The 20,546-nt window shown below is 42.3% G+C and overlaps 1 protein-coding gene across 2 annotated transcripts in view; it reads left to right on the top strand.

Annotated features, from left to right (window-relative positions):
- UBE2Q2 (ubiquitin conjugating enzyme E2 Q2) overlaps window positions 1–20,546 on the top strand; it is an 86,196-nt gene that overhangs the window by 39,819 nt on the left and 25,831 nt on the right. For both annotated transcript variants that reach the window (XM_033921054.1, XM_033921055.1), the window contains exons 6-8: window positions 1,453–1,537; window positions 8,208–8,268; window positions 17,295–17,385. In XM_033921054.1, the coding sequence (XP_033776945.1) occupies window positions 1,453–1,537; window positions 8,208–8,268; window positions 17,295–17,385 (237 nt within the window). The remainder of the gene's footprint in view (window positions 1–1,452; window positions 1,538–8,207; window positions 8,269–17,294; window positions 17,386–20,546) is intronic.

Below are 20,546 nucleotides of genomic sequence, written 5' to 3'. Positions count from 1 at the left end.
CATACAGGGCACTTGATGAATATATTATTTTGCTTTAATTTCCATCGATATTGTTTTGACATCGCCTTGTCTTTCTTAATCTGAATAACATGTTTAGACTTTGTGCATGTTTGCTATCTTCAAGATTTGGCATAATTAAGGTAATTCTATTAAGTATGCCCCAGAAAGGCACCTATTTGGAGCCTTAAAAAAGTGCTGCCTTTTCATTATAAAATAATAGTGTAACAGGTCAAATATGCACCTATAGTTTAATCAATTAAAACCGTTCTATTTGACAAATTCCTTGCTTAATGAGATCACCTCTCTAAGCGTTTTTTTGTTTTGGTTTTTTTTTTAACCTTATAACCCCATTGTATTATGTAACATCTTTCTTCTCTCGTGTATTCTTTCACCGTGTTTCTCCAATTCATGATGTAATTTCCTTCTTCTTGCATTTTGTAATTCACTGATTGTCCAGTCTTCTTTCTATGTGAACCGCCTAGAAGTCAGTTTGACTATGGCGGTATAAAAAAATAAAGTTATTATTATTATTATTATTAAACTTGAACACTTACATTAGTGCACTCAGATGTACGGTAAATACTTGTGCCTAGATTGTGAAAACTATGTACACAGATTGTATTTTAAAATCTAAGAACATAACTATGGTCTTTGTCCAAGGTGCGCATCATTGAATATTGGCGTGTACTTGGAGAATAGCACAAAGTCGGAAACTGCTTATTTACGCGTAGCTATAATTACATACACACACAAATGACTAGAACACCAGCATTTAGTTGTTTAGGAATTGTCAGGAATGGAATGCAAAATGTTTTAATGCCTTTGTGTTGCTCCTTGGTGTAATCGTACCTCGAATTCTGTGTTCAATTCTGATCATCGCATCTCAAAAAAGGTATAGCAAAATTAGAAAAGGTGCAGAGAAGGGGATGACTTCTCTAATTGAGGAAAGGCTAAAGCGGCTAGGGCTTTACAGCATGGAGAAGAGACAGCTCAGGGGAGATATGATAGAGGTTTATAAAATAATTGTGTGGAGTAGAATGGGTAAACGTACATCGCTTGTTTACAGTTTCCAAAAATATTAGGGACTAGGAGGTATGCAATGACACTACTAAATAGTAAAATTAAAGCAGGTTGAAGAAAATATTTCTTCACTCAACATGTAATTTAAACTCTGAAATTTTTGCCAGAGAATATAGTGAAAAAAGTTAGCGGAGTTTAAAAAAGGTTTAGATAATTTCCTAAAAGAAAAGTCCATGGACTTGGGAAACACACTGCTTATTTCTAGGATAAGCAGCATAAAAACTGTTTTACTCTTTTGGATCTTGCAGGCATTTGTGACCTAGCCTGACAACTGTTGGAAGTAGGATACTGGGCTTGATGGACCTTATGTTCTTACTTGTCAAAATGCAGCCCGTTTGAGGAGTAGGTTTCATGTGATATTTTGTGTTTCAGGGTGCAGTCTCTGGGTCGGTTCAGGCCTCCGACCGTCTTATGAAAGAGCTCAGGGATATCTACAGGTCACAGAGTTATAAAACCGGTAAGAGGCTGTGTGTTCCCAGCCTGCTGACTATAGCTGGCTGTAATGGAAAAATGTCTTGCTTTGCATAATGCCATCCTTGAATACCAGCTTTCACATCACAATACTTGGGAGCTACATGTGTAGTTGAAGAGCTCCATTCGAAAACCTGTTTAGTATGAAAGCTGTTTTCTGGATAAACAAAATGTTTTAATTTTCAAGATTTCTAGACAACAATTTTTTTTTTTTTTAAACTAAATACGGTTGAATAAAGGCTTTTTAGTGTTAATTTTACAGATCCTGTGGCTATCTATGAAGGCAATCTGCTTCTGGTATAAGCTTGCTTTAAAAAAAAAATATGTACTTAATAGGTTTTGGAACTGAAAGGACAGACCTGGAACCTCCCCTCGACCAGGAAAGGGGGCTTGAAGATCCTTCAAACAGGAAAGAAAGATATTCCCAAACTAACTCACAGAGTGAAACACTGAGAATAAAACAGAAATAGTCCCAGCTATGAAAAAGAAACATCAAAACTGCAGGCAGAAGTACTTGGCCAAGTTATTCAATCAAATTTACCGCTTTCAGAGTTTCCATAATGTCAGAGTGCCTATGTACTAACTGCAGAAAAATAAAATATTCAGAGGCATTGAAGGGACCAGATAGAAAAAGACTCATCCATACTGGAGCAAAAATAAATTTTGCTCCAAGCACCGAATATTAATTGGTATCTCTGGGCAATCTGAAACAGTCTAGTTTAAGGTCTCCAGATTCCCATTCACCATTAACCAGCCATCTTAGCAGTATGTGAATGTTTTGTTTTATTCAGAGCTGGGAGACAAGAGGTAGCTAAAAAACAGATTCTCTGTCCCAAATACAAAACTGCGCAGTTATCTTTATGTAATGTTACAAATTGGTGATTTCCATATGTATGCCCAAGAAAAATATATAAGTTTATAGTAATATAATACTTAATTCTGGTGCAATAGGTGTGTGATTCTGGATGGAAGGGTGTTATCCCAATGTTTGCAAGCCTTGAAGAAGGAATCCACTCCGGTTTTTGAATCCCTCCCACTTCAGAGGGTTCTGCTGCCTCCTACAGTTGTTTTTTTTTTGTTTTGTTTGTTTTTGTTTTGTTTGTTTTTTCCTTCTGCACACGAGCCGGAAGGAGTGTTTTTGATCTGCTCTGCTTATTTCTTTATTTTTGTTTTGTATGTTTGCATAATTTTTTCATCTTTCGGTGCTAAGAGCTCCCCTAGTCAAGGGTCCAGCTCTGCCGGTGTGGAGGAGTGGTACCTGTTAGCCAGCCTGTAAAAGCATTTTTGGAGCTCAGGGTGAGGATTTTTTCCTCCCGCATCCCCCCCCTCAAAAAAAAAAAAAAAAAAAAAAGTTCTCCAGAAGCTTCAAATCTCCTTGTTTTGCCTCTAAACTGGCAGGGATGGAGTCCATATATTCTTTTGACCCTAATTCATGCCAGTTGAGCGCTAGATGGGCGCCTGAAGAGTACCACCCTTGTGTTGCGTAGCACGTGAAAGGGACAGGAGCAGCTGGCTTTAGCCTCCCAGTTGCTCTCTAGGGCTAAAGAACAGACTGGAAGCTCATTTGGAGCTATTTTCCTTTCAGGACCCTGGAATGGCTGTCATCCTAAGTGACCAGGCAACAAAAGGTAGAAAAAAAATAATTTTATTTTCTATTTTGTGATTACAATATGTCAAATTTGAAATATGTATCCTGCCAGAGCTAGTGTTAAACAGAAAGCGTGAACTAGGACCTAAAAGAGAGGAAAAGTCTTTTTTATTTATTTTGTAGCCGGCGTGGGGTTGGAGAGATTGTATCTCTATACGTCTACTAAGATTAACCCCCCCCTTCTCTGCTGGCGTGCAGTGTGGCTTTTGGTGGCAGCAGCAATTGATCCGACGCTCACAGAAGTATCATAAACGTTGGAGCAGCCACAGGTGCTGAGGCCTACACTATGCATCAGCAAAGCAGGGGGTAAGTATCTTAATAAAAAATCCTGCCCGCGACTTAGCCTGTGTTTTAGATTTTGGCCCCTTATGTGATTTGAGTTTGACACCCCTGCTCTAGAGCAGGGGTGTCAGTCAGTCCTCGAGGGCCGCAATCCAGTTGGGTTTTCAGGATTTCCCCAATGAATATGCATGAGATCTATTTGCATGCACTGCTATCATTGTATGCTAATAGATCTCATGCATATTCATTGGGGAAATCCTGAAAACCTGACTGGATTGTGACCCTCGAGTACCGACTTTGACACTTATTCTGTAGAGGCTCAATGTGCTCTAATTTTCATGTTTCCATGGTGGCTCTGTCCTCAGTCGCTAATCAAGGGCATACACCCCTTTGCATAACTTCCTGGGTATTTGTGATGACAGATGCCGGTCTCTTTGGCTAGGGAGCTCACTGCAACCATTGTCTGATTCAGGGATGTTGGTCGATCAACAAGCTAGAAATTCAAGCCATTTGGCTGGCTTAGAAGAAACTGCAGAAGACTCTTGAAGGACAGGTGGTATTCTCAGACAATGCTACTGCAGTGTCCCATGTCAATCGCCAGGGAGGCATCAAGGGTGTCTGGAAGCCCACTTACTGTTCAGATGGGCAGAGTTTCATCTTCAGGCACTCTCAGCACATTGTGGGAGAGGACAATTTCCAAGCTGATTTTCTCAGCAGACAGACCTTTGATCCAGGCGAACGGACACTGTCTGCGTCAGCCCTCCAAACCATTTGATCATCATCGCTGGGATCACCCAGTGTTCAACCTCATGGCAACAATACAAAACAAGAAATCAGGAAGATTCTTCAGTTGAAGGTCCAAGTCCAGCTATAACCGCAGAGCAAGCAGTTGCACGTGTTCCCTCTGTAACCTGTGATGTGAAGGATCTTTCGTAGGGTTGCAAGTCATCAGCAAAAGTTCATTCTCATGGTTCCCAATTGTCTGCATAGGCCGTGGTATTCAGATCTAGTATGTCTTCAGACAGGTCTCAGTCTTAAGCTACAAGTGCAACCAGACCTTCTTTCTCAGGGTCCAGTGATCATAGGCTCTTGATACGGCATGGCTCTTGAGTGTGAGGAATTAGCGTGCAAGGGGTACTCTGAGGTAGTCATTGCTACTCTGATCAAGTCTAAAAAGCCAACAATGGTCTCGGCTTGGGAAACTTTCTAGCACTGGTGCGAACAGGAAAAGGAAGAGCATTTCTCTGCTCCGGTCTCTGTGGTGTTACCCTTCCTCCAGGCCAGCCTTGACAAGGGGCTTGCAGTGGCATCCCTTAGAGTCCAATTAGAGGGACTCTCTTGTTTTAGGACTCAAGACTGCAAATTTATGCTGGCATCTCATTCAGACATTGCCAGATTCCTAAAGGGATGTGTATCAAATCCCCAGTAAAATTTCCATTCTATTCTTGGGATCTTAATGATGTTTTTGCAGGGTCTCAGCCAAGCTCCATACAAGCTGCTGAAAGAAGCGTTCTTGACGGATTTGATGCTCAAAACTTTTTTTTTGGCAGCCCTTACCTCACTGAGAAGGGTCTCTGAGTTGCAGACTTTCTTGCAGAGAGCCTTTCCTTAAATTTACTGAAGCTGGAGTATCTTCCTTTCTGCCGAAGGTGATTTCGGCATTCCATGTCAATCAGAAAGTCAGATCGGCAGCATTCCAGTCCACATGTTCCAAGAAAAAGGATCAGATTCTAAAGAAGTTGGATGCTAAAAGGGTGCTTCTCTGGTATAAATGGAAATTGGAACGATGAGTGAAGTGATTAAATTTGTAGATGACACTAAAATGTTCAAAGTTGTTAATACGCATGCAGATTGTGAAAAATTGCAGGCAGACCTTGGGAAATTAGAAGACTGGGCGTCCAAGTGGCAGATAAAATTTAATAACCCGAATCATTTACCAGATGCTAGGGTCCACCTTAGGGATTTGTGCCCAAGAAAAGGATCTGGGTGTCATCGTAAGCAATACAATGAAACCTTTTGCCCAATATGTGGCGGCGGCCAAAAAAGCAAACAGGATACTAGGAATTATTTTAAAAAGAGATGCTTAACAAGACTAAGAATGTTATAATGCCCCTGTATCGCTCCATGATGCAACCTCATCTGGAGTGTTGCATTCAGTTCTGGTCTTCTTATCTCAAGAAATATATAGCGGCACTAGAAAAGGTTCAAAGAAGAGCGACCAAGATAATAAAGGGAATGGAACTCCTTTCGTATGAGGAAAGACTAAAAAGGTTAAGGCTCTTTAGCTTGGAAAAGAGATGACTGAGGGGATATATGATTGAAGTCTACAAAATCCTGAGTGGAGTAGAATGGATACAAGTGGATCAATTTTTCACTCCATCAGAAACTACAAAGACTAGGGGACACTCAAATAAGTTACAGTGAAATACTTTTAAAACCAATAGGAGGAAATATTTTTTCACTCAGAGAATAGTTAAGCTCTGGAACACATTGCCAGAGGTTGTGGTAAGAGCGGATAGCGTAGCTGGTTTTAAGAAAGGTTTGAACAATTTCCTGGAGGAAAGGTCCATAGTTCTGTTATTGAGAAAGACATGGGGGAAGCCACTGCTTGCCCTGGATCAGTAGCATGGAATGTTGCTACTCCTTGGGTTTTGGCCAGGTATTGGGGACCAGGATTGGCCACCATGAGAAGGGGCTACTGGGCTTGATGGACCATTGGTCTGACCCAGTAATGCTGCTATTATCTTATGTCACCAGTGAGTTCAGGACCATAGTTTTGTGCTGACAAATCCAGTTAATTATGGTACACCAGCTTCTAAGGCCAAGATTTCCAGATGGATCTATAGGGCTATTTCATCAGCATAAATTTTTTCTGGGAAGCAGTCTTCTGTTTCCATAAAGGCGTTTTTGACTAGAAGCATGGCTTCGTCTTGAGCAGAAACTTGTGGAGTCTCCCTGAGGAGATTTGTAGAGTATTGACTTGGTCCACTCTACATACATTTTCCAAGTTTTACAGAGTGGATGTAGCGATAAGGGAGTACTTTGCCTTTGGGTCCTTGAACATAAGAATAGTCTTATTGGGTCAGACCAATGTTACGCGATGATGCTGTGGTCACGCCTTAGATTTCTGGGACTGCTTTTGTACGTCCTGTTCATTCAGAATAACACACCTGTTGTACTAGAAAGAGAGATTAGGTTCTTGCCTTACTAAAATCTTTTCTAGTAGATAGGATGGGGGTCTAGAATGATACACCTGTCATTTATTTGCTGCGCCTGCCTACTGTCTCACTCAGAATATTCATATCCAGACCTGACAGTTGAATGCCAGTCAGACCTTAAGGGTATGAAGAATAGTATAGTGCTAGGTCACTTTTTGGGGTATGTGAGCTCCATAAATGTTTGGCATGCTTGTTGCGCTATTTTAATTGTTCACTGTTTAACATGTTTGTTATAATTTCAGAGCAGAACAAACTTGTTCTTTGGGGAGTTTCCTGTACCCCTTCTTAACGTCTGTTTCTGGAACGGGCTATTGCCTGCTTTGGAACTAACTGTAGTGGGCAGCAGATCCCTCTGTGAAGTGGGAGGGATTCAAAAACCAGAGTGGATTCTTTCCGCAAGGCTCGCGAGCACTGGAATATAACCTGTCTGTGCAGAATGACACACCTATCTACTAGAAAAGATATTAGCAAGGTAAGAACCTAATTTCTTTTTACTTCACCTACTGTCTCCAGAATAAGACTGCCCATCATTAATGAGTGGTACCCTCTGGCCCCACCCCTATCCTGGTAGAGAGTAAAAGTTCTTAATAGTTCCTAGCAGAGACTGTATCTAGTAAATCACTAGACTCGGCAAAAGCATACGTTCAGTAACATCGTCAGAAGTCAGTCTTCGAACTGGTTTGGACAAGCAATCCTAGTACTTAAGACCAAAGCTGAATTAACTGGTAGAATCTAGGCAAACAAATGTATAGGGTCCCCACTGTAATATAAATTTGTTTTTTGAAATGAATAAAGTGGTTGTGATTGCAGAAGACTAGATAGTAGAAAGAAGCACTGCATGCTGACCGCTGCCGATTGGAGGGGCATAAGTGTGCTAAAGTATATATATAGGCCCCTGCTGGCAGAGGTGTCTTATCTCCCTTCCCCCCCCCCCCCAAAAAAAAAAAAAATCATCTTTCTGCCAGCAGCTGACTTGGGGCAAAAATCTATATTGAGCTTTATTTAATTTATATATGAGAGGGGAGCCCCCCTAACATTTAGACCCTAGGTATGCGCCTAGTTTGCCTGTGCTAGAGATGCAGGAGTTTGGGTCTTGAGTGCTGTAAATAGGTTGGGGTTTCTTATATTCCTAATGAATAGGCACGTATGAGAACTGCATACAATGGAAGCTGTATCCATTAAGATCTACTTTGTGCATATTCATTAGGCTTTTCCTGAAACCCATGCCTGTTGCACACGAGGTCTGAACTTCTGCAATCCCTGGCCTATACATTGTCTCAGGCAAGACAGGATCATACATTGAGAGCTTAGAAAACACGGTGCGTGTTATACTTTTAAAGGTGTATAAATCGCTGCTCTCACTGTAAATATTGTGGTAACCCTAGCTCTAAATGGTCTCCACTACTGCCCCCCACCATGCCTCTCATAACTGAAGTCTTAAAGCACTGCATATAATAAACATTCTCAATGGAACATAATTTCATAATATTTTTCTCATTGCTTTACAGGAATTTATTGTGTGGAGCTTGTAAATGACAGCCTTTATGAATGGCATGTTAAACTTCTGAAGTAAGTTTGGAGAAATTAGCTGCTTGCGGTATATCTGACTTGATGAGTGTGGGCATTGGATGGGTGGGACGGCCTCTTGAGTCAAAACCCAGAGCTTTTAGTCCAGTTTTCCTGCGACACATGGGAAATGCTTGACTTGCAAATGCTTAATTGTTTTATAATGCTACAATTATAACTAATACTTGGGAATCAATATTCAAAGCACATTGTGTAACTTTCTTAATTTCTTGGGCCACTGACAATATATTTTTTGGTCTGAAGGCTTGCTCGGGCTGTGGCCAAAGCGCCAATATGCAATACTAAACTGGTTTGTTCTTTAGACTGCTTCACTATGTGGTCTGAAACCATGTAAATAGCTGGCTTAAAGTTAAAACTTGTCTAGTTCCATTGAACATTCCATTCAAAAAGTATGTCTTAAGAGCATAAGTCCGCTGAAAATCCGATTAACGTTAACTAGATAAGTTTTATGGGGGCTGTACTAAATATTGTGACATTTGTAATTTGCTATATCGTTTTGCTTCACATTTGTCCTGCATCTTGTTCACAATTCTCAAGTCACATGGACTCCTGAGGAAGGCATAGTGCAGAAACACAGACTGTGTTGGGTCCTCTTTGACCATACTGCTTTTGTGTCACACATTCGGAATTTGATACAGCCTTTTCACTTGTTTATTTTTTATTAAAGACCTTTTTATATTCTTATGTGTGTTGATCCCTTTTGTTTTTCTTGTATTCATCCAGATACCACACATTTTTATCCACTGTGTTTCTTATGTGTTTACCAAATACTCAGCCATCATTGACACACAAAACAACCTTTTTCAAGGCCACCTACATATATACGAAGGATAGATGACGCTTATATGTACTGTACTTTTTTGGCCAGCAAAGTACATTACTCGATTTACGAAGATAAACAATTAACATGGCAACGTTAACAAACTAACTCAGAAATTTAAGGCCAGGCTAGAATAAAGAGTTGATTCTAATAGCCAAATGTATCCCTTATAGTTTAGTTTATTATTTATAGTCTTCCTTTAACAAGGCAGATTACAATTTTACATACACAGGCAAATCTATTGGGTCAACAAAAAAATTAAAATAAAAGTTGAAAGAATGCAAAATTCAGAAGTGATTCCAGACTTTTGCACACCACTGTATATTAAGATTCCATGATGGAAACAGATCTTGAATAGGTGGCCTTAGACTTAGAGCACGTTCAATAGCCTGATTATGTCCAGATGGGCAGCTAGTGAAGCTCTCTTCTCTCAGCCTCGGAAGCATGAGAGCCCTGCTACTTGAACTTTAAAGGACTCCACTGCCAATCCTTTGTCAAGGCCCTCTTGGAGGAACGCCAGTACTGATGATATCGGGGCTTTGCCTGGCTTCAACTTTTCTCTGCTGCACCAGCACTGAAACGTTTCCCAAGCCTTAGCATATACTGAAACCGTCGTTAGCTTTTTGGCTCTAAGGAGAGTAGCATGACTACTTCTGAATATCCTTTTTGGACTAGCACACTGCACTTAAGAGCCATGCTGTAAGACCAAAGCATCCCAGATCTTCTAGGGCAATCAGCCTCTGCAAAAGCAAGTCTGGGTGCAACTGGAATCTAAGACTTTGCTCCTTCTGCAGGTGCACAAGATCTGCATATGCCTGGGCCAATCTGGTGCTACTAGAACTTCCGTTCGCAGGTAAATCAACTGGCCTATCATGAGCCAGGGAGGGAACACGTACAGTAGTCTGGTCTCTGGCCATGGTTGAACCAGGACATCTAGCCCTGCACTTCCAGGTTCGCATCTTCGACTGAAGAACTGAATTGCCTTTTTTGTTCCTTGCAGTCGCCATGAAGTCGAATGTCAGACGACCCCCATCATTTCACAATGGCCTGGAACGCTTTCAGAGACAATGACCACTCTCCCAGGTCTAATGTCTGTCTGCTGAGATAATCCACTTGAACATTGTCCACTCTGGCCATGTACACCACAGAGATTGCCTGCAGGTAAGTTTCTGCCCAACAGAAAATGCCTCTTGCCGGAGCAGAGTACTCTTGGTGCCTCCATGCCTGTTGACATAGGCCACTGCAGTGGCATTGTCAGAAAAGATGACTGCTTTGCCCTTCAGCAAAGACTGCATTGATTGATTTTTAGCACCAGACAAATGGCTCGCAGTTCCAGCCCGTTGATAGACTATTTCCACTGAGACAGTCTATTTTTCTTAAACTGGGTGACTGTTGCAATGACCTCCCCAGCTGAACAAACTGGTATCCTTTGTTAGGGTGACCTAGGAATCTATCCAGAGCGGGATTCCCTTTGCTAGAGACTCTGGGCAGAGCTACCAGCTCATGCTGCTTTGGGCTGCAACTGCCCAGGGCTCCACCTCTATCGTGGCCGCCATCAACCCAAAGACCTGAAGGTAATGCCATACAGGCGCTGATTTGAACAGCAGGTTCATAATTTGGCTTCTATTTGCATGCTTCTGGAAGAAAAACTTGGCCGCCTTCAGTGTTTAATAAGACCCCCCCCCCCCCAGATATTCCAAGGACTGTGATGGAATTAGGTGGCTTTTTCGAATGTTCACAATCCAACCCAGACTCTGTAACGTCTTCACAACTGCTGCTACTTCTTTTTCTCCTGTTCGGGACGGTGCTCTGATGAGCCAGTTGTCTTAAGTTCAGATGCATTTATCAATGTACTCTGTGGAGATGAACAGCCATTACTGCCATAGCTTTGGTGAAAGTTTAGGAAGCCGTTGCCAGCCCAAAGGGAGGTGCTAAGAATTGATAGTGATTCTCCGACACATGGAATCTCAGGTACTTTCTGTGTACCCCCTTTAGTTTGTACCAAAGCTGGCAATAGCCCTACAGAAGAAGACAGGAAAAGGAGAGATATGGGGAATACCCCAAATCCAGGTGTCTGATCTGCTCAGATGAAGTTAAGACAGTAATGTAGTGAAAACATTAAAAAGCCTCAGAGGAACAGTGAATTCAAGAAAATACAAGATGAGCAATAAACATAAACAGCCTGAACATTTATGGAGTTCAACCATTCCTCCCTTCTTAATCCAATAGTCTGACTGACAGAGAAGTCTTAGCTAGGGTTCTGACCATTAAGCCTGAGTCAGAAAGCAGGTGCATCAAAGAGGTTGCTGGGCAGGGGGTTCAGCATACCGTCCTTATCTATTGAATATGTTTTTCTTATATTTATCTAGGTATCAAATATTTTTATCCATTGTTTCAAGAGGTATGCGGGCGGCAGGTGCTAAAGCAATGGAGAAGAGCAGGGGGAGGTGCTCAGCGTCGCAATGCTGGGCATCACCACCACGAATGCCAACCTCCCAAGCTATTCTACTGCAGTGAGCTAAGAACTTGGAGGACTGAGTTTAACTCCAGCTGCAGCTCCTTGTAATCCTGGGCAAGTCACTTAATCCTCTATTGCTCCAGGTACAAGAATTTAGATTGTGAGCCCACTAGGGACAGAGAATACCTGCATATACAGTAATAGATATAAACTGCTCTGGTTGTACCTCAGAAAGGTGATACATCAAATCCATGACCCTTTTACCCTTTAACTTGTATTGATCCACCAGGTATTAGCCTAGATCCACGATTCACAGGTACGTAACCTGGCTAGCTTCTGAATTCTAATGCTCTATCTTTGTATTTAGTAGAAGTGAATTTTAAATAAGGCAGTTCACAGGCATGTCCATAAATTCTGGTATTTAGAGCTAAACTACCTTCTTCATTAGTGTCCCTCCAGACCGACACAGAAATGGATGGTTTATGCTCCTCTGCTAGCAGATGGAGACTGAGACACTAACTTTTGGATACAGTACAAGTGGGCTGTGCAGTCCCTATTACAATCAGTTTTTTCTCAGTCTCCAGCAGGTGGAGTAGTAAGATTGTGCAGTCTGTGCCGAGGTTTGTTTTGGGCCTGTTGGATCTGATTTAGGGAATCTTTCTTGTCCCTTTTGCTGTTCGGACAGAGCTGGGGGACCCTCTCGGGGGTGCCACACACAGAAGGGTCGAGTTCCTCCCCCCATTTCCCTCACCTCCCCAGGTTTTATGAATTTCAAGGAGCCTCAACTGTATACCTGACCACCTACAGTTTAGAGTGCCTGTGGGGTCTGCTCTCTTGAGACAGTTAGCTGTGAGAAGTTAAAAAAAAATTTAAAAAAAGACAAGAAATAAAAGGAGCATAAAGAGGTCCTGAGGCTGCCGTTTTTGTATGGTGGTGTATGTGGGCTTATGGCACATTCAGTACGAGCACTTCAAAAAAGCAGCACAAGTGTTTTATGTGGGCGCGGAGCGGTGGATGTACAAAATGTTCCAGCCACCTTGAAGGGGACCCAGCTTCGGGTGTTGGCGGGTCTGGCTCCCCTTCGCTCATGCACTGCTCATCGGTGGGAGGTGATGGTGATGTCTAGGCCTCTACTGCCGCTCATTCTTGGGTTTCCTCATCTGCTGGTGGTCTGGCTGATTCGGGGTTGCGGACTTTCCAGGGAGGCTGGGGCTGTAAGGGGTGTTTCTGTAGCGGTGGGGTCGTTTGGCTTCGGTGCCACGTATTACTTCAGCTGACAGTTTAGTGAAAGCCCTTCCCTCGGTTTTGGCAGGAAGTGCATCCATTTTGCCTACTGCCTCAGGTGACCTTCCTCCTGTCTTAGAGAGACGAGAATAGGTCTTAAATGTGTCTTCTGCTCCTGCTATGATTTCTGGATTGCCACCAGGATTGTTGAGCCCTTATTTTATATTAGCCACGTGCAAGGCTTATTTACAGGTGGCTGGGGGTCCTGCTTTGGTTCCGGTGGTCTCGAAGTTGTCTAGGGGGAGTCTTTCCCTTCCACGACCGACCCCATTCAGTCTCCTGCTATGATTTCCTCTATCCAGCCCCATCAGCCATTGTCCAAGTGACTACAGGTGTCTTGGGACAAGGATTCTTTTTGGGTTGATCTGTTTCCTCCAAATGAGGACTTGGATCTTGGGAAGGATTTTCTTGGGATCTTGGGGAGGATTTGGGGGGTCTGATGTTTTTGATGGAGATTTTTTTTGAGGCGCCAGTTGGCAAGGACACGTGTGTTGTGCACAGTTTTCATCGGGAGGAGTAGCAGGAGCTTATTCTTCAGGTGTCTTCAGTTTTACACTTTGAAGAGGAAGCTAAGGATCCCCCTCATGTGGTGGACTCTCTCCTTAAAGGGATCTGGTCAGCATCTTTCCCTATGCTTCAGGATATTCGGGATGTAGTGCACGCTCAGTGGAAAGTTCCGGACGCGCCTTTTCGATTGACAGGGTCCATGGCCAGACTCTACCCCATTCCAGATAGGGATAGAGAAACCTTTAAAGTCTCCTGTGGTGGTATCGGCTATACTGTGCTGGTGGAAGGCAGCTCGTCCCTGAGAGATCCTCGGGACCATAAGATGAAAGCTTTACTTAAACGCGGTTTTGATGTGGCTGCCCTGGTTGTCTAGGCAGCGATTTGTAGCAGTCTGGTAGCCCGAGCTTGGTGGTCTGAGAGAGTTCAGGAAGTTGCTAAGATTGAGCTGGGAGCTTCTTTTCTGTCTGATGCCAAGTATGATCTGTTGTGTGCCTCAGCCAAGTCCATGGTTCTAGGTGTGATGACCTGCCATACTTTATGGCTTCAGGGTTGGTCGGCAGATACAGTGTCTAAGGCTAAGCTCAGCAAGTTACCCTTTTGGGGCTCCTTTCTCTTCGGGGAGGAGTTGGATAAGCTGGTTCAGGCCTTTAGTGACTCAGGTGCCTCAGTTAAAAACAACAACATCCCCCCTCCCCCAAATAAAAAAACCAAAACAGAAGACCAACCTCGCCAGGTTTCGTGAGGTGGTTCTGCCTGGGACATTTGAGTGGATTTCATAAGTATTGCCCTGGCTGGGGTGCAACCTCTTTTCCTTCCAGAGGACATTTCTTCCAACATATGCATTGCAGAACCTTCCTACATTGTCTCTGATGGATTATCGATGTCTACTGGCGCAAGACATTCTGCAGGTCTTGGAATACAAGGCGGCCTCCTTGGAAGTGGTCCAGTGGGCTCAGACTCGCATGCGTCCTATTCAGTATGTGCTTCTTTGGCGGTGGTCACCACAGATTCACGATCTGGATTCTCCCATCCCGCTCCAGGGATTAGTTTGACGCAGCCTATGCTGGTGGCTGTCTTCCAATCTGCTTCAGGGGTGAATCTCGTTCAGCCCCAGTGGTCAGTGCTTCTCATGGACGTTGGTCATCTCAGTTGCTCAGCTCAGGGATGCTGGTCACTAGTGGATCAATGTCCTGGTCGATCAATGTTATGGAGACCAGAGCTATTTGGCTAGCATTGGTGGATTTCCAGTCCTGGCTGGAGGGCAAGTCAGTTCAAGTCCTCTCAGAAAATTCAAGTCCTCTCAGAAAATTATACAGTGGTGGCCTTTGTCAATCATCAGTGAAGCACCAAGAGTCATCTGGTGGCACTGGAAACCTCTCTGTTTATGGAATGTACAGAGGCTCATCTTTGGGACGTCTCGGCTTACTGCATTACTGGACAATGTCCAGGCGGATTTTCTTAGTCGTCATGCGCTGGGTCCCGGTGAGTGGAGTTTCAGGCTGGGTACTGCTTTGGTAAGTCCTATCCGTTTCTGTGCCAGTCTGGAAGGACGCTAAAGAAGGAGAAATTAGGTCCTTACCTGTTAATTTTCTTTCTTTTAGTCCCTCCAGACCGGCACAGACTCCACCCGGCCATTTTGTTTGATATTTTTGAGAAGAGGATGATGGAGTGAGGGGGTTTGCGCGATTTGAATGCTTTTGCTGCTGCTGATAACCAGCCTCAGTTACCAGACAGCCAGGACAGCAAGAGCAAAACTCCCTTCCGTTAAATTCCTTGCGGCCAATCTGTAAAGCACATAATTATGCAAACAGTAATGTTACATTCCCTTAGCATCAGACATTAGTAATCAACCTTTATCACAGTGACTCTAATGGCTTGGAGTAGTGTGGCAAGGAAAAACAAGGTTTTGGGAGAAAAACAAAACACAATATTCTTCTTCAGGCAAAAACGTTAATTCCCCCAAGGTTTCAGTTCAGTTTTAAGTGCTCCACCCCAGCAATTCTGGCAAAAGCACACAAAAAAGATCTCCTTCGTGCAACAGAAAAACAAACACTACTGCACAAACTTAAAGTCCAAACACTCTAACCTTCTGTGGTCACAGGTACATGTTCTCTCCTTCTTGATGTTCTGGGCAAAAATAATTTTCCCACTGCATGGCTAGGTCTGGGCAGTAACCCTTCCTCTGAGCTTAATTCATCCATCATCTTCAGTCACTGGAGTGGTGCTGGCTTTTCTCGAGCTCCTTCTCATTCCTCCCCCCTCACATGGGGAGCTTCCTGGAATAAAGGGCTCTGCATTACCTTGCCCTACTCCCTTAGCAGCCTCAAGCAATCTCTTAAAGGGGCCATCACTCCTCAACCTGGGTTCTAAACTGGTGCTTCTTTAAAGGCACAGTAATAATCTCTGAGCTTTGGGAAGTTGTGTCTTTCTCTTCTGGGGCACCTGTAGCTTAGACCAGGGGTAGGGAACTCCGTTCCTCGAGAGCTGTATTCCAGTCGGGTTTTCAGGATTTCCTCAATGAATAGCAGTGCTTGCAAATAGATCTCATGCATATTCACTGGGGAAATCCTGAAAACCCGACTGGAATACGGCTCTCGAGGACCGGAGTTCTCTATCCCTGGCTTAGACCTACACTCGGTGGAGTGACTAGGGGCTTGTAAGACAACATGAGTCATGATCATCGCTGCACTGTGCATGGTCCCTGTCGCAATGTACCTGATATTAAGGATTAGTTATAGATCACACCAATTATTGATGATTAGTTGCACTTAAATGCCAATTTAGATCCAATCAAACAGTTAATGTACGCACAAAGAAGATATTCTATAAAGTGTGTGCACTTTTTCATGTACAGTTGTATACATCATATATAGAATTAGGGGGAATTGCTACCTATGTTTACAGGTGTAATTTATTTATTTATTTTAAAATTTTCTATTCCGCCTATCAACTAGGCGGATTACAAATTAAACGAGACCTACAAAAATTACAAATTCAAATAAAAACATACTCAAATACAAACTCAGTAAAAAAAAAAATGAATTCAATTAAGAAGAATGATCCTCGGAAAGAAGTACATCAAAGCAGTGATTCCTTAATTTGGCATGTACTTATGCCTTTATGTGTGTAAATGCTTCACAACTCTAGACTCACCTTATATGTTTTAGAGGATGGCCCGACAGGCCATTGGTTGCATAGTAAAATCCCAAGACCTGGGGTTATTTACTGGATTTGATTTCTGGTCCTTGGTCAGCAGAGAAGGGATAGGAGAGAGGGCTCCTGTCATGACATAATACTGATAACTGTGGGGCACATGTGTGAAAAGAGTGCCAAACCTTTTGGGGGCTTCCATAGAGCTTAGTAAGGGGTGCCATGTCAATGACTAGATTGAAAAGGGAAGGAATGGATAAAAATATGAAAAACTGAGGTGGCTGCAAATGGGAAAATCATTGCTCAATAACCCTTGTTTAGGCAGGTTGCAGGAAGCCCAAAGGAGTGGAAGGAAACTGCTGGGCCAACACAAGACAGTTGTAGAAATCAGGCTATTGTACTTTGTACTGTCTCTTAGAAGCATTACAGGAAAGATCTGGTGGTTGATAAGCATCATAGGGATTGAAATAAATGTAGGCTCTGAAGTTGTGATCTCTTGCATCTGTTTGGATCCCAATTGATACCTAATACTGGTATGGATTTAGGGTGGGAGGGAGGGCGTTAAGTTAAGTCAAATTGCTTTGTATAGCTAGAGTGTATAATTTGCATGTTCTGAGGATATTAAGGTTTCTTGGTTTCATTGTTTTGGGTTCTTTCCCTGTAAGCTTTTGTCAATGAACTTTTAAAAGTTTTAATCTCTTTACTGTTACATATTGTGAGTCTGTAGATTTAAATGGTTTTATCACTCTTCACTCAATGCCTCATTCTGATTGTTTCTGTAATTCATAGGGTCGATCCTGATAGTCCATTACACAGTGACCTTCTGGTTCTAAAAGAAAAAGAAGGCATAGAATATATTTTGCTCAATTTCTCTTTTAAGGTAAGGGAAAGTGTGTACTTTGTTTTCTGGCATGAACCTAAACGTTTGGGCACATGTGTGCCGAACATGTCTCCTATAGCGATTAAATGGAAAAAAAATCCCACAGTACTCTTATTATTAGTATTAATACTGAAATTAATTTGAGACTTGAGTTTCACCTTTTAGATAGATTATTGCAAATTGGATTCCAGTAATTTTAAATCTTTACAATCAATAAAATTTTAAAACTGTTTTAACAATATAACTGAAAAATCATAGTAAAATCCCACATCAATCCAAAGTATAAAACTAAAACCATCCCAAAACAATCCATATGATTTCAAGTTAACAAACATAATCATTTAAAAACTTACATAGTTTGAAGATATGGGTAATGTGAAAGAGCAATCCAGGCTATTAAGCTTTCTGACTGGCTGTGACTTTATCTACGGTAAGTACTTGTAGTGAGGGGCGTTCAATAATTTATCTACCTCAGTAGGAAAGAAAATAGTTTTCAAAAAAATTTGTTTTATTTTTTAATATAGTCTTCCTGCAATGACTTTAACCCCTTTGAAAGGAATTCTTCTGTTTGACCTTCAAACTAGGACGCCACAGCTTCCTTGATGTCTTCATCTCTTGAAAACTGTTGTCTACAGAGAGATTTCTTCAAAACTCAGAACAGGAAATAATCCGAGGGAGCCAGGTCAGGACTATAGGGTGGATGATTCAGCTGCTGAAACCCACGTTCTCGGGGACTTTGTCTGCAGATTTTTCTGTCCTGAACTTTTTTGGGTGGGGGATGACTTGTGCTTCCACTGCATTGACTCCATTTTGGACTCAGGATCTCTATGATAGACCCAAGTCTCATCTCCAGTCACCAAATGATGAAAAAAATTCAGTTGGTCATCACAGAACATCTCCAAGTTCTCCTGACAGCACTGGAGCCTTGATGCCTTCTTTCATGGTGTCGGCATTCTTGGAACTCATCTTGCACTAACCTTGGATATGTCCAACTTTTGATGAATTATTTTCCAAACTGTACCTGCCAAGATACCCATTTTTTTCAGCTATTCGGGAAACTTTAATTCGTCTGACAAAATAAAATCCTTGACTGTGGAAGTTGTTTCCACAGGCCGTCCAGTGTGAGAGTCATCTTTAATGGACTCTCTACCCCATTTAAACTTCTTGCTCCAAAATTTTACTTTGTAGGATGATGGGACAGACTCACCATAAACTACAATGATGCATTCATGGATCCCCTTTGGATTTTTCCCTTCTTTTTTGAGAGAAGTTTCACTGAACAGTGCTCCAAATTTAGCAATTTCTTTCTTGATTCACATGAGGACTCTACTGACATCCTGTCTCTTGGAATGTTAGACTCGCACTGAGCTACAACTGTGCATGAGTAACCTTGAGACATGTCACAACATTCACAGACTTGTTTCATTTTTGAATTATTGAACGCCCCTTGTAAGTTTTATGGGGTGTGTTTACTGGAGCAGTGATTTATCAATAAAGGACTGTTCTAGGTTTTTGTGCCCACTGAAAATTGGCTTAGCTGAGAGATGGGCAAACCTTTTACACAGAGTGGCTCTTGGCTGAATCATGGCCTGCCCTCCAGTCCAGGAGCAGGGATTCCTCTCACTCAGGTCACTGTTACTTTCCATAAAAAAACAACAACTTGTAATCCCAGGAGTACATTATAGTATGTATGTTCTCTTAAGTTTTCATAGTTCTTGTTTATACACAACAGAACTGTAGAAACTTCTATTATATAATCTGATCCGGTATTCTTAGTGGTCCCACCATATTGCAATATATGTACCTTGTCTTCCTTCCAGCCCAAACAGCTACTTACTATTGTCCTGTGGAGCAGCATATCTTTCTCCTACTTTCCCTGCCTCAGGGCTGCAGCTAGCTTCCCCCTTCTGCCTGCCTATGATACAATATGATAGTGGCTGACTAGCTCTTCTGCCATGCTATGACTGCAGGCTCCTTCTTTCCTCCTGTCATGTGGCAGAAGCTGGCTCCATCTCTTCTGTCTGTTGCAGGGCTGTGGCTGGCTTTTGTGATCCAAAGGATGCAGTAGCACCACAATTTTTTTTCCCAATCGTGTCATCAGAGGCCAATGGCATAAGACCTTTGATTTAAAAGGGACAGCTAGTATGGCCAGTGGGCATGTAACCTTATTTATTTAAAGACTTTAGGAATGAGAGGGCCAATTAAGAGTCCCACAATCCAAAGTTTACTCACCTTTGGCTTAGAAATATGAGGCCAAGTTTTTTCTGCTCCTTATTTTATTAGATATTTGTTATCATTGATTGTTGCCCATGCTGGCCTCTGAAGATGGGAGTTATATGATCTTGTATATTCATATAAAATTGAATTGATAGAATAAAATGTGTAGCCTGCAAAGAATCTGCTTATATGCACAGAATTCTACTTAACTTTACTATTCTTGGCCAAAAATGTGTGTGTTTTTGAAGTTCTGTCATCATAGCTTGGACCAGTAAAACACCAGAAAGTAATCATTTCAGGATCGTATAAGTCCTTTCTTCAGATGTTTATGGCTTTTTTTTTCATGACAGATTTTACCATGTCTTTGACAGTTGCTCAGTCCTCTCACACTATATTTCCAAGTAGGGCTGTAATATTTGCCTTTGGTTGTTTTACAATGGCCCTTCTATAAGACTGCTGTTTCTTGCACTGATAGCACAGTTACTTACCTTAACAGGTGTTAATTCTAATTCGGGGACAACAGGCATATATTCTCACATGTCGGTGATGTCATCCACTGAGCCTGATACAGACAGTGTCAAAGTGTACTGTTACTTTAAGCTTTAGAAAGCTTTAAGATTGCCCGCACCGTGCATGCACGAGTGCCTTCCCGCCCAATGCCAACTCGCAAGGTCGTTGGTTCTATGTCCAAGTGAAGAAGCCATCCAGGGGAGATGGATGGGATGTGAGAATATCTGCCTGCTGCCCCCACATAACATCTGTTCCAGGACAAGCAGGCAGCATATTCTCATATGTGGGACTTCCTAGCTTATAAAATGGGATGGAGGGAGAGTTGGCCTCTAAATAAAATACAAATATGTAGGTCTCTGCCCAAAAAGTAGATATATTTTCCGATTCGAGCAGGTGGAGCAAGGGAAAGAAAAGAAACTAGAATAATCAGAGTC

This window comes from Geotrypetes seraphini, chromosome 14 (assembly GCF_902459505.1).
Source record: "Geotrypetes seraphini chromosome 14, aGeoSer1.1, whole genome shotgun sequence".
Taxonomy (NCBI): domain Eukaryota; kingdom Metazoa; phylum Chordata; class Amphibia; order Gymnophiona; family Dermophiidae; genus Geotrypetes; species Geotrypetes seraphini.
This window is presented reverse-complemented; position numbering and strand designations above follow the sequence as displayed.